The sequence below is a fragment of the Lepisosteus oculatus genome, chromosome 8 (assembly GCF_040954835.1).
Source record: "Lepisosteus oculatus isolate fLepOcu1 chromosome 8, fLepOcu1.hap2, whole genome shotgun sequence".
In the NCBI taxonomy this organism is placed as follows: Eukaryota; Metazoa; Chordata; class Actinopteri; order Semionotiformes; family Lepisosteidae; genus Lepisosteus; species Lepisosteus oculatus.
The window spans coordinates 15,249,190-15,264,868 of NC_090703.1; the positions used below are offsets into that span (position 1 = coordinate 15,249,190).

At 35.1% G+C, this 15,679-nt stretch overlaps 1 protein-coding gene across 2 annotated transcripts in view; it reads right to left on the reverse strand.

The window, feature by feature from the left end:
• The window catches only part of rgs6 (regulator of G protein signaling 6), a 137,994-nt gene that overhangs the window by 27,420 nt on the left and 94,895 nt on the right, over positions 1 to 15,679 (reverse strand). For both annotated transcript variants that reach the window (XM_006632434.3, XM_015350748.2), the window contains exons 3-5: positions 5,882 to 5,981; positions 798 to 848; positions 244 to 350 (exon numbers count right to left, since the gene is read on the reverse strand). In XM_006632434.3, coding sequence (XP_006632497.1) covers positions 244 to 350; positions 798 to 848; positions 5,882 to 5,981 — 258 coding nt within the window. The remainder of the gene's footprint in view (positions 1 to 243; positions 351 to 797; positions 849 to 5,881; positions 5,982 to 15,679) is intronic.

Here is a 15,679-nt window from a genome sequence, read left to right on the forward strand (position 1 = left end):
CTTTATCTACATCCCCGCATTTACCTGAGTATTAACCAACATACCAGCAAAAGTGACAAAAAATGATTAAGAAAGTCATCAAGAAGTAAAACTAATACATCTTACCATCTTCTGTTCCACCTGGGCGAGACTTCAGTTGTATTGCTGTGAGAGGAATGTTTAACTGGAAGTGAAATGATAAACGTTTCCCTCTGAACTCTCTTCACAAGGGCTGAACGTATAGCTACTGATTGCAAGGCTCACCTGAAAGCGATAAAATGTCCCATCATCCTTTAGTGTGAGGACATGGTCCGAAATGGGGAAGAAGTAACCCTGAGCCGCAATGAGGCTTCCTAAATGAATGGCTTCCACTGCAAAACAAGTTAAGATTTACATTTATAATCTCAGAACGAACAGGTGCCAATACTTCAGTTCTTAAATCAGTTGAATGTAGTGGAGAAATATGATCCAGAAACAAATGAGGGCTTATTGTCAAGGGGATTGTAAAATGAATCTACAAGTTAATTTCTATAAATAAGCATGAAATGCTTGGCTTACATTTGGCAGCCACAAATAAAAAAATACTAAAACTCTATGTAAAAATGAAAATGAAACTTTGGTTAAATCAGTGAGCTTGGCTGGTCTGTTTCAGCATCCCTCATAATGTAAGACAGAAGATTTACTTCTCACTTATGTGGAAAACAGAGTCAATGTGCTTTGCCAAATGCAAAGAGATAAAGCGTTATGTCAGATTTTGAAAGGAAACAGATCTCTTTTAATTATTGTTAATGCCTGTAATTGTTAGACAATATTCTTACCTGGATCTTCAATATTTAAATTTTTCATGAGCCACTGGACAATGTCCGCACCTAATAATGACAAGAATGAGAACTAATGTCAACAACCATCCTGATTAACAAAAACTGATTAATTATGTTCCATTATATCAGTTACTACTATTTGATATAATTTTATACTATGATATAGATACTGTATAATGTTATATATAAATATGTCTATAATATCTATATACAGTACAGTAATATGTACTGTATATATATATATTATATAGATACTGTTATTCTACTTATACCTATTCAATTAAATGACTTTTATACCTATTACTTATATACCTTATATACCTATATACACCTATTAAAGATCGATATTGTTACTATATACAGAAATGACAACTCATAGAGTGGTGCATGAATACCTTGCAAGAAAGATACTGTAGAACTTGCATTACAAAAACAACCTCAAGGTTTCTAGAAAAGTGCCCTCATTATTCGGGACATTTCTGTGAAACATAACGGTCATCTATAGGTTATTTTCATAAGGGTTAAATCCGTGTCTGTTGGGTACCAGTTCTGAACCTGGATTCACTGTATTATTATATTTAAAGTTCTGGTTTTCTCCCATGCTGAACAGAGCGGACATGGTTTTCCACATTTGATCAAGGGACATTATAATCTATACTTATAATTAAAATATTAATTCCATTTAAATACCGAAGCTATTGATTGGAGTGCTTGGAGTTTCTAGACCTTAAATTTAATTTACTGTGAGAGGCAAATTAAGGAATTAGACCTTGAATGACAGACATTTCCTGACAAGAGTTAAGAAAAATAAAAATCTGTGTCTTAGGTGACATCTCTTAATAACTAAACACATATTAGAACGAAATTGGCCATTTTGGGGCCACAATCAAACATAATATCTAAAGGATATTAATACCAGTTTATCTTTTGATTCTTATACAATTAATCTCAACATGATATAATAAATGTACTGAAAAATATTTAGCCTTACACCATGGTAAAACACTTGAGTGAATGCTGTTTATGAAGCACTTAAACTGAAAAACCCTGTCAGTTTTCAGGGTGCATTAAAATGCTTAGAATGGCTTTCCAATTATCAAGGATATGTTATTATATCTGTGAAGTGCTCTAAAATGCTTTGACATTAGGAGAACAACCGGAAAAAATGTAATGTGGCTTAGCTGGTACGGCATGCATAAGAAAGGATTGTGATTGACAAAGCAAAACAATTTTCAGACAAAACAGTAATGTGTATTGCTCATGGATAGCCTCTGTTATCATATCTGGGCAGCATAAGAAACTGAGCCAGTATGAAATGAAGAGAGCAGTAGATCAACCACACAGAAAGAGAGGTGAGAACATTGGCAAATAGATCCCCTGGTGTTCCTGTTGACTCAGTTAGGTCATTCATTTTTCATAAAAAGTCTTAGTCATGCAGTTACCTTTTAACCATGACACCAGATATACAGTATAATTATCTTTGCTTCACAGTAAGAGCAATAACATTATATTAGCACTTTGGCTGACCAAGCATCTAAATGTCATTATTCTGAACTTGCATCTAAAATTGGCAGTAATTAAAGTGGTTCAGAAATGGATTGGAAACATTACAGTGAACTTAAGGGAGACACAGCTCTTACACTTTGAAGGTAATCTTAGTTGCAGAAGTCCAGAGGGAAGAGTTTATTGAGCTCATAGTACACTTTAGAGTCTGGTGTCTGCTTAGGAGTTTTTGTTATGGCAAATCCAATATTTTTTAATCCAATTTTGATTATTGGAATTTTAGTTAATTCCAAATACACCAGCGTCTTGAGTGTGCTGTTCAAAGCTTTGGTGTTTTAGTCTCACTGTTTGGCATAATGTCTATAGAGCTGAGCTTAAAGCAGGTGCATTTGTTTCCGCCCCAAGCATTGAAATGCTATTATGTGTATTTTCGTGTAGTAATTGCTTTTATTATAATATCCATTGGGATATTGTGTGGGAATCATTTGTATTGGGCAAATACATTATACTAATTTAGTTAAATGTGTGTTCTCTGGTTTAGGAATGATGCACTGTAAAATGGACTCTGGGAAGTTATCATGGTTTAAAAGGCCTTTTTACAGGGTAGTGATGCATTCAGTTCCTGTCTTCTTACTATTCCACTGTGTCTTCTGTAAAGGTTCTCAAAGATAGACTTTCTGTTTTCCATATCTGACAATGTAAGAAACGAGTATATCAAACTATCTAATTGTAATAAAACTGGGGAAACATTAGTTTTATTTTATTTTTTTTGTTTGTTTCATTGTTGTCTGTAATATAGGATGCAATGGAGGATGCAAAATGTGAATATCCATTTTTTGCTAATTCCACTTGTTTTCACAATGGTAGTTTTTATTGTTTGTAGAAGAAGGGTGAGTAGACATCCCAATAATATGGGATCAGGACAGTCCCATGTCCTGATTAATGTTTAAGACCAAAGCCTAAAATGTTGTGTTTTACTTGAAAAGTTAACAAACATCACTCAGAAAGAGAAACAATAAAATAGCAGAACTACACAATACACAACAATACACAACGTTACACAATATGTACATGTCTATGTTTTCCAAAGGAATATGTCATACAGACCTAATGTAGAAACCCATAATTCTATCACTGTAATCTAAAATCAGTATGCAAAACCTAAACAGGTTGAAAAATAAAAATATCTTGCATCCAGAGAACCTAAACAGAATAAAATCTCCCTTCCTACACTATGGATACCCAAACATAAATGGAAATCAATATTGTTATTCTAAAAATGCTTTACCAATCTAGAAGAGAATGTTTTTTAACTACTGTATACTAAATCATCAGAAACATGCGTCGATGATCTGTGATTACCTGTCTCTTAGCATACAATACCTACTACTGGCAAACACCTGAAACGATACACAATATTTAAAGCTTTCTGAAAAAGACCTTGAGTCGTGCAAGATATGAAAAGTAACACAACTTTGGTACCCAGCCTGGCCATAACAATATTTATCAGAAATATGATTATTTCACAAACACCTCTCCTAGAGAGCAAACAAGAATTAAATGTGCACCAGAATTAGTGACATACTGCATCACAAACACACAAGCAAAAATATGTCTACGATCTTCTAATTCCTTTCACTATGTAAGGATTAATGATTGATTTACAGGATAAGCCTCGTGCTGAGTGGTTATGTAGAAGAACCTACTGTAGCTACTACGGAAACTGCAAAAAACAAACACATTTTAATGCCAGGGCAATATGGCTTCAAAAAGTAGATTGATTCTCAATTAATATGAAGGTAACGGAGGTCTACATACAGTATCTATTGCTATATAAACAGCTGTGTACAGCACTCACGCTTCATTTTGTATAGAGACATATCAATCGCATATTAACATTTCTTACAGTCTGCACAAAATATTGTCTTTCTAAAAATATTATCTTTAAAAAATTATGATCTACATAATTATTTGTGTAGTTTACTGCAAAACACATCGCAATGTAATGCATTATAGCTCTGGGAATCTTAGACAAAACACTTTTCACTGTTCAGATTGATATCCATCTTGCCTTTTCATGTTAAATCCAGGATTTGGGAGGAGAAAAATAGATTTCTTAACATCATCAATGGCTAAGATCCAAGCAAAAAAAAACAGCAATTAGATAGCTAATATGGCATTAAAACCAAATGTTTCTTTGGTCATCCGCTACATGATATAGTAAACAGATGTTTCCTCAGATGGTCTCAGAACAATGAATATTTATAGGCTCTTTTTCAGTACATACAGTAAATAAAATGCATCCAGAAGGAACTGCAATCCACAAATTTAATTTGAGTAATTTTAGCCATGGGGCTGCTGCAAGGGTGAAGATGGGGTGCAGGGAGGGCTTTGACAAAGAAACTCCAGAAAGGGGCTCAACATCTTAACTGTCTATGAGTAGGAGAGTGGAGGTAGGCAAAATTAGGAAATTGACCTCCTCCAAAACATCTGTTTGGGAGGCGACCTCGATTACATGAGTGGTCTTTGGAAGATACTTTGCTGACCCAGAAGGAGTATGAAAACTGAGGATGGCTTGGTAGCCTGATGCAGAATTACTGCTAGTAACTGTAAAAAGTTTAGTTTTGCCCTGTTGCTCCTGTGGGTGTTCTATTGATGTGATGTCAACCACCAACTCTCCCTTACTTCCACCTTCCACTGCTTCCACTCATGGCCCCTGAAGGCACCATAGCTGTGAATGAGGAACCTGGATCAAGTGACGATTGGTGTTGCACGCTCTTGCCAATGCAGTGGAGTGAGTGTCAGTGGCTGGAGCAAAATCCTACGGGGACAGCAGGGAAGCAGGACTGGGGAACGGTGAGACACAAAGACCAGAGATACAGTAGGTTGGGGTTGATGGTATGTTGGGCTGGACACTCAATGATGAAAGAGGGCTGAAAGGAAATACAGAAGAGAGCACACAAGTGGGAAATGCAGAAAGTTTGACAGGAGGAAAGATGGGAGTGAGGAGAGGAAACAGCTGTGGTAGGTCCCAAGCCCTAAAGAGGGGTTGTAGCATCATAAAGAGGTGGAATAGAAGACCAGCTACCAGGGGGGGCTGTGGTGAGCTGGTTGCTGTGAGTGGCTGGTGAAGTACAGGGTGAAGAGCTACTTGTCTGAAGAGAAGTGGAAAGGGTGGCTTCTGAACCTGCCTGGAAGAGGAGCATGGTGGTCCGTCAGCCGAGATTTGTCCTAATGGAAGATGGCAAGCACAAGGAGAAGACGGGGTGGAACCCAAGTGACGAGCATGGGGGATGTGCAGAACAATGAATGAAAGGTAAATGAAAGGTCTCTGTCAAGAGCAGGTTCAAACTGTAAGAAAAAGTGTGAGATATTTATGCTTAGGAGACCAAGGCAAGGAATTTGACCTCCTCATTAACTTCTTTTAAAAACACTATAAGATGCATGCAGAACTAGACCAACACCTTCACATCCCTCACCGTAATTTGTTGCAGATCAATTGAAAAAGGGGAGACACAAATGCATATTTTCAGAACACACAAACTAGGATGCAGAATAAACACTTGTCTTGTGGCTACCTGTAACAACACTGGGAATCTTGGACAAAAAACTCTTCACTGTCCGAATTGGCACGCCCCCTGCCTTTTCATCCTGTATCTGGGTAATAATGTCCTCAATCTGCAGAAGGAAGAGAAAGACAAAGAGAATCAAATGAACATTCTCAAGTTTCACTCTTGTATTCCATATTCCTCTAACTGGGATGGCTTGGATACTGTAAACTAACAGATAGGTGTTGACCAATCATTACTCCAGCTACAGTAACAGCAGAGGGGCAAGGTTAATAGATGAATGAAGTGTATTGTTGCATTTCAAAAGATTTAAGCAATAATTTTATAATTTGTATTCTATTCAAATTTCATTTTATTTTGCCTTTGCTTTTACTATCACTCATTTTCCATTTTGATTGTGAGAAGCACCACACGTGTGTATTAGTAACTATGGAGACCACAAACACATTCAATTGTGAAAATCTCATAGAGAGTGTCAGCTACTCTGAGTGATTAGCTTTATATGTAATGAATAAAATATGATTGCATGGTTCTGTTTACCATATACTGGGTGGTGATGAAGCATGAGGTGAAGCCAAGTGAATTTAAAACGCAGTAAGTGATAAGTACAGTGTAAGTACCCCTTATGCTTTCTCTAATAAAATGGAAACCTTGATAAAAAAGACTTAACCTTAACGAAGCCCAGTTAAAATGCTGCAAAGCACGATAAAGCATACATGGGTCTGCAAGAGACCATGGCACACCAAATTAAATGTGTGGTGTAATAATGGTGAAACTACAGGAAGAGAAAATATAAGTTTGACATGGCAAATCGTGATTGCACTGTACTGAAATATAAAATGTACTAAATTAGCTGACACTTGTGGTAAACGATACAAGTCTTAAAACTGAATTAAAATAATTAATTGTCCACAGTGCACTTCCAAATGAATAAACCACAGATAGGGACTGAATTCTGTAATGTTCAGGTGTACAGTGATTTGCAGTGTATGAAATGTTTATGAAAATGGTACAATATACTGGTGGGTCACATTTTATATATATACAGTACACACTGAATGTGACAGTTTGCCAATCACAAATTGCTGAAATCAGCTCATATTGTGCTTCCAAGTTTGACATCTAAGTTTGACATCTAAACAACAAATATTCTATTGAAGTTATTCCTTATTACAAGACTTAATTGAGCTATGTCTACTACTACTCTATGTAAGATAATTTTCTAAAATATTGTTTTACTGCAGAAAATGTGCTGCAGTTCTACATTACAGGAAGCTAATATAGGATATTCTGACTTCTTGAATGACCACAACTACTGCTGTTAAATCACCTATTCCCACACTTGCAAATATTAAATGCTCATCACTTCTAAAGGTGGTGCAGAAGAAAATAAATCTAGAAATACAACTATTCTGAACAGTGTTATTATTTCACTCCTCACTAGTTCTATTCAATTCAAGTAAGAGGCAGAGTGAATGACACTTATGCCTTGTTTCCAGCTGGCTCTGTAAGCAAGTTAGTGCTTTGTGAGATCACCTAGTGCCATTCTCTCAAGCCCCACATAATTGTGGAAGTACTCTGAAATGACACTCAGACATTGCGAGTTTGGCTACAGTTAGAAAAACTGCTTGGATACAATTAATGGAAGATGCCATTCTTATCACATTTAAAGTATTTACATTCTCCATTATGAAATATTTTTTGTAAAACAATGTGGCATAGTTTTTTTAAATAAAAGACTGGCACCCTGTAACCTTTAAGAAAGTATTTGGCATCAGTCAGTTTTTTCCTTTTGGTAGAAGAAGGGAGAAAAAGGACTATGATCATTAAAAAGATGGCGAATTACACTATTTTATTGTCAGTTATAGCATGGCTCTAATGTTGCATCACATTTGAAAAAGCTAAAACTTAAAATCACATAAATCACTATTCATATTCGAAGATTAGCTGTATATTATTTTATTTTCTCATTAGTCTATATTGTAGGTTCACTGAAGAGCAGGTCCAAATGATTAAATTTGCCAAGAATGATTGTTCAGTTGTTCTTATCCTTTTCAGAGTTAGGCTTCAGCTGTATTATCTGCACTCTACCTTATTATGAATACTAGAGTCTTTTGCCACAGTTGTGAATTTTAGTGACACTAAAGCACATGCTCTGACACTTACAGAAGTAAGGAAGATACATTTTATACCAGATAATTTGAGTAAAGAAAGTATTTTAAACAGTTTTTGTCTTCATTTATATGTAATTCTAACATGTGTTAGGCTTTAAAAAATAACCTTCACCATGGAACTGGAAAGCAATGGATACTAGTGTCTGCTCTTGACTTCAGAGATGGTTAAATGATTTAACAATGCTTTGGAAACACCCCAGGTTTTCTTGTGTGAAAACAGTGGCACGACCATCACAGCATTTTACAGAGAAAAAGCAGGTAATGAGGCTTGATTTGTACTTGTCTGAGTCCATTTTTCAGGGAGGAGTCCTGTGGCAGTTCCTTAACATGTTCCCAACTATCAGAATCTACCAGTCTCCTCTTTTGCTCCATTTAATTCCATCTTTTCATTATCACCAGCTGTGTAATTAAAGAGTGATTTTTGGAGTGCTTAAAGTTCATGTACCAATTTGTTGCAATTACACACTCCTGACAAATTTAATTATGATGGCACTAATTCAATAATAATAATATTAAAAAAGATCATTAAAGAAGGTTTAATATAGGCCAAAAAAAGTTACAGCAATTCATTAAGATTAATTTACACAGAGAGAAGTTTAGCTTTAATTTTTCAATTATTAACATCATCACAATTCATTAGAACATCACAAATTCCAATCATCATTTTTATGTTGAGTGCTTTTTCACATTTTCAGTATAATTTTAACTTAAAGGAAGAAAATTGCCAAATCATACAATGATTTATAATTATGAATTTCTAGTGATTATAAAGTATAGTGATAATGTAGTGTATATATTTTGGCAGTCATGTAATTCATGAAAAGCTGCAGCCTCTTAAATTAAATTAAAATTTTAAGTGGATTATTTTTTTCATGGATGATAACACTGGTTATCAATTAAGATTTCCTCATATTTTGATAAATCACCAGGACAGATTTGATTGATTCCAGAGCCTACCACAACAACAAACCTTACATTTACTGTGAGCTGATGTCTCTACAACTGACTAGAGTATTAGTTTTCAGTTTTTTAGCATCGAAAATCTATTTATTTCCCATGGTCCAGACTGCACATTTCACCAGACTTCTTATCAGGAATACCAGTAACGTGGCAACAACTGGAATAGCAAAACAAATAAGGCAAGTTGTCACAAAGATTCCCGGAAGGTTGAGATAAAAATCACACCTTCTTTAGATACATCAGTCCAGTTATTATTGCAGCTTCAGATAGGACCTAAAATTAGGTACGCCCCAGCATGAGTGATGAAGGGTAGCATTCACAGAGCACGAGTAGGGAAGAGAATAATTTCATGTGATGAATACACACACCATGTAAGCTATACTCATAGAAAAAGGAGAATGAAGCCTCTAACTGACTTGAAACTAAACTGCTTCCCTCTCACACCCCACAACTGACGAGGCCTGACTTTAGAATCTGATACTAATCTCACACCAAGCTAACTTGACTATATACAGTATTGTAGTAGGTCACACTGAAGGTGGCCACCTTCATTTTATGAAAAATTGATTAATTATGTCTTGCTCTAGTTTTAGAAACCATTAACTAAAAGGAACAACAACATTTATTAAACATTTTCATGCTGAATAAGTATTCCATATAACACACATCAGGGAATGTTATAAACTCTGTAGCCTTCACACCTGAATATTTGAAAAACAAAATTAAAATAAATCCACAAGAATGACATTGTCAAGGATTCTGAAAGAGGTGAGGTGTTGGACCCCTGTGCAAAGCTGTGAGGAAGGTAGTATGAGCAAAACTAATTCCAATATTCGAAATCCAAGTTGTTAGGCAAGACCGAAGTCGAAATTAGGAGAACCAGGTCGGGTAGTGAAAGGAGCCAGGTCGAGAATAGTAGCGTGCACAAGAAAAAGGTGGGGAAGACTTCTCAATAGTTAGCGTAGGTAAGCCGATGAAGAGTGTTTAAATATCAAATATATATCTAATCGAATATCAAATATCGAAATATCGAATATCGAGACGTGGTTGGATAATTAGTTCCTGGATGAGCGGGTGTGGAATCTAGTACATGTGGGAATGCCAGGGCATTTACTAGAGAAAGTACAAGTCGTGACAGACATTAACAAAAAAGTAGCAAGTAAAATAAACACATACAGACAGAATTAACAAGTTGTTCTTGCAATGTACATTTCATTTTACAGAAACAAATTATCCTGCTTTCTGACATAAAACAAATGGTATCGGACTGAAACAGTGATAGATGTTTTTTTATTTTCAATATTCATATGTTTCATGACAAAGGTTTTACCATGCACATTCATCCAAAGCAAGGACTCAAAATAGATGTCCATGAGGTATTTTTATGAGTATTTACAATGACAATATATTATTGCAATTCTGTGAGAGCTTGCCATGGTTCATTCAATTTCAGTTCAGTCATGGTGGTTTTTCATTAATATTAGGAGCACTTCATACAAGTTTAAAACCTGAGGTAAATGGAAAATTGGGAGAATGATTGATAAGGATGTATTTCCAGGTACTAATACATTGGGATCAGAAAACACTGATATGGACAGATTTCCCTTATTTTAATTTCACTCACTCTACTTTGTACAGCTACGGGAGTAAACATCAAGACACATGCATTACTGGTTAAACTAGATATCCCCATAGGTCTTTTTGTGTTTGTCATCATATGTTTTTCTTAATCAATAGAACAAAAAATGAACAAAGAATTGAAGGTAATGCTAGAGCACGTTGCACTCATATGCAGACTTTTTAAATTTCATTGAGCTGTCTGCGGATCAATTTAATTCCTTGAAAGGAAATGGTACTGTCTCCTGTAGTTGAGTCATTTTTTTCTTTTTGGACTCCCTGTATTGCTAGTGGCACAAATCCAAATTCAGTTATGTGGTTTGAGTCTACATTTTAATAAATAATGTGTTCAAGATCCTTACACTGGAGCATGTTAAATGCAACCTAACAGTAAGTCAGTAAATGTTTGTCGGTGGATTGTTCAGAATAATACAAATGTGATCTATTACACTACACGTGTTGTGTTCTCCTTCTGTTATGTAATTAAGACTACAGTATCACTTTAAACCCCTTTATTAACTTCCCATTTTTGAATAACCAATGGTTGTTGAACTTTGCTAGTCCTATACCAACCCAGGAGACATGAAGACACTGTACATGTCCACTGAACTATGTGATGTTGAGACTTCAGCCATTTTTCACACTGCTTGTTCCCAAATAAACAAGAGAAGACTAAGAATCAAAAGAAACATCAAATTAAAATCAAGACTGGGCAAACACCTGGCAGATTATGAACATTAATTGAAGCGTTTTGCATGCTGGTAGTAAAAACGTACTGCAAATTAAACTAATGTATAAATCCAGAATGGGAAACACTAAACTGTAAGAGACTACTTATAAAAAAGACTTTGTTTTTTATTTTGACACATTATTCACATCTTTTAAAAAATGTGGGGAAGAAATAATAAAGACAAGCATAATGTTAGCCTATATATTCAAACATGTACAGTATAATTCAAATATAAATGATGTTATGTTATAATTTAGCAACACACAGCTTTTAGGCCTTATTTAGAATATTGTGTACAATTTTGGTAACCTCATTAAAATATATTGCTGGAATATGTCCAGAGAAGAGCAACCAGATGCTTTCTGGAGTTTAAGGCAATAAACTATACTAACAGGCTGAAAGAACTGAACCTTTTCAGTCATGAAGAGAAAAGATTATGGTGGGACCCGACACAACTATTCAAAATCCTCAAAAATCTAAATCCTGAAAAAATCAATGCAGTTATTTTCTTCAGAGCGAACAGTGACCAGGGGTCACAAGTGGAAACTATGAGGAACTGTATTTGAAACTGAGAACTGGAGATTTCTCTACCCAGAGGATTGCAGGAACAAGCTACACAACTTTGTGGCTGTAGCCAGGAACTTGGTTTTCTTTAAGAAGCTTTTGGATGAAATTCTTGTGTTCTTATGATGGGCTTGCCAGCTGACAGGCACCTATAGGTAGTAATCCACTCGGTTCACAGCACATACAGCAAGCAGTTGGACACACAGCTAGCTTAAGACCATTGAAGCTTAGATGTGCTGGGCCCAGATGTGTGCTACTACTTTGAGAATTACATCATATTCCTAAATTGTATATTGCCTATATTCCAATCTGTGTTGTGGATTAGTAGCTAGAATTTTGAACTTAAAAATGAGTACAAATATGTTGCTTTGGGTAAAAATGGCAACGAAACTAATGATAATTTATGACAGGCTACTGTTTTCAGTCTGTGCTCTTATCAATCACTGGTTGAGCATCCTGAGAGAACCTTTTGGTCATTGATCTCATATACTTGATTATAATACAGAAGAGGAAATGCCACTGATTTTTACAAGCTAATAACCTCTCATCTATTACTAATGTACAGTATTTAAAGGAGTGATGAACCTGCTGAAAATCAAGAGACCCAATTTAAATACTTCTTTGCTGCAACAGTCTTACATTTCTTAAACACAGATGTCGACATTAAATATTTTATTTACATGCAGAAAAAAGTTTGCAGCCCTTGAGTTAGGAGCAGAGATTTCTTGTATACATTAGCACACATTGAGCTCCGCTCCTCTCAGCAGTCTCAAAAGAGTGATTGCTATTTGTTTTGCCACATGAATGAAGTGAAAATGACAGGGCAATTTCATTGCACTTATTCCAGACAGTCCTATTCATTCCCCAAAAGACAATCACTCAATGGTTGTCTGACTGCCTGCACTATCAACCATAGTCAATATAGATGCTTTTCAATAAAGACATGGAAAGAGGAGGTGGAATATCTTATGGGGTACTTTTCTATGTGATTATTCAAGAGATTCTCTATCTCCTTTTAACGTTTTGTACTTAGGGGGCAGCAATCAAAATTGTTAGGCTTTCATGTGCCTTGACAAACCTCTGCCATCTTCTTCTGTCCCTGGAATCTCTGCGATGGTAGTTGTGACATACTGATCTGTACAGAGATTACATCTGCATGAAGAGTCATTTTAAGAAAAAATATATTGTTAAACTAATACAGATCTGTTTGTAAGACAATGCTAAAGCATCCTTCCATTTTTAAAATAAAATCAATACTCAACCATAAACCACGAGCTGGAAGGCTTTTTAATGGATAATAAAGAACAGTGGAATCCCCCAGTTTAAACAATTAAATTACAACATAGTGAAAAAGAAGCAAAATTGTCACTAGCAGAAGATCAGATCTCTTCATGTATGCGTATTTCTTTTGTTTTTGTACTTCAGTGTGTGTATCTTATGAAAGTAAATATGTAGCACAATATACTGTATAACACATATCATAGTTGCTTGTTACACAGTATATACTTGGATGATTAGCACTTGTTACAGTCCTAAGATTATGATTTCTCACCAGTCTAATTTGTATACCACTGGTATACATTGACGACAAGAAAATATGTGTACACCAATAAATCCATAAATTCTGTTGTATTTGGAAATCACCTGAGTTCTTTTGTGTCCCTTGAACAGATGTACTGTAGTATTATTTGTAAAGACATACTGTACAAGAAACACTAAAATAGAGTTTATAATGAAAGTTTGGGAGGGATGACAACAGCCAAATTCAATCAGCCTCAGCTGTCAGTAATTTGTAAATTATAAATACGAATATCAAGCCCCTTGTCTCACTCGTATTGATCTTTTGCACCCCTCCTCCACCTTTGCAGCTACTGTACCCCTTAGTCAATCCTCATCCTATGGCCAGGAGGTTAGCCCTAAACCAAGCAGATTAAGCCAAACATTTACTATGACTAACACATTTAACAAACATTTTTTATCAATACTCATAATTCTTGGGTGTTGTTATTTCTGCTGAAACCTGTCTTAATATGTACACGGCATTTTGTATATTGTGCTGAGCTACATTGTAAATAGGCAATGCAGTTCTACAAAAATGTTGCTTACCGTGCTTCAAAAAAGCAACTGTCAGTGACAATCTCACAACCACGATCTCTGACCCAAACTTTGTGTAACACACACATTCACTGTACAGCACACAATGAAAATGTTCTAAATAGTAAATGGAGAGACATTCACAAGCTGAGAAAATTTTAAAAAATGCTAGCCTCCTTTAAATAATGTTTAAGTGTTTTGCAAAATGTTGGAAGAAAAACTTTCCTTTCCCTTAAGATGAGAAAGGATTTAAGAATCCATAAGAATAAATTCTGAAACACTGAAGAATTATGAGGCAACTGAGAAGCAACAGTTATGAAAGAGTTTTTGCTTGTTTAAAATGAAGGTGAGACAATGCTGTGTAATATCAACTTCTTTGTTAGTTAAAAGTGAAACTACTTCAAATTGAATGTTTACTCATATTTTAGTTATGATAGAACAATTAGAGGTTAACTCTATGTTGAAACATACAGTAGATCCTCAAAAGCTCAAAAGCCAAAATATTGGCTTTATCTTACTATTCACTTTTCATCTTAGAATTAATTTCTGCTTGTTCCTTTTCAGCCTGCACATTGACCACTCCAACCTGCTTAGTTATAATGGTTTGAGAACCACATTTATTAAGCAACCCATTTGTGCGCAACATAAATTGGAACCTACAATATGTAGAATTGCACTTTTCCTTCAGGAATAACCTTTTGTTTGTGCTTCATTTATATTTTTTTAATCTTCCATCAAATTTATAAAGCCTCAATAAATGCAGATTTGTATTGTTCCAGAAATATTTATTTCCCTTCTAAGGGAATTGACAAAATATCTAATTTAGAAAATGTTGTATCAACTGGCAACTTTGTGATACCTCTTGTTGCTATGGACACAGAGGTGAAGAAGAGTCAACAGGATACAATTATCTTCTTTGCTCTAGCAAACAGCTAGCAAAAGCTATGTACTGTAATGTGATACCTGCTTTGGCCTATTTTTTTTTGTACTTATTACCATTGCCTTTATATGATTTAGGACAGGTGGTCATGTGCTTAAATTCTAGGAAGAATGTCTATAGTGTATAATGTCCACACTTTTTGTTGAGAATACGGAACCTGTAACCACTATTCTTAAAAAAAATCAGATGCCAGGATTCAGCTTCAAAGTATGGGAAAATATACTTGTATAAATGCATTTATACATCTACTTCTCTTCTTTGGCTGGTTACCGGCATACGTTTTTTTCATTTTCACTGAAATAAGCACAAAGAGATCAAATAAAAAAAACAGATCAGTGAAATTATCATTATTGTTGATCAGTCAGTTGTTTTTCAAATTGCATAAGTCTAAATATATACTTCTATTAATTTTACTTGGATAATATAAAAATGAAAATTTTTAATATAACTGAAATGCATGTAAAATTAAACCTTTAGCTATAGTCTCATTTAGCTTCATTAGAATGCATACTCAAAAAATTATTAATTTCCATGTGGCTGTTATTAGTTAATCACTAACCATAAGCTTGTGACATAATTACCCTGCTCTTCTGAGAGAACACAGTGAAAATGTGATGTGGAAGAGAAATTTCATTAAACTTAAGCTCTGTCCTTTCTGTGTTCCAAATCTAAAATTTAATCATGCTTTAACTGAAGGGGAATTTTTAACATGGGATTTGTGTACTTGG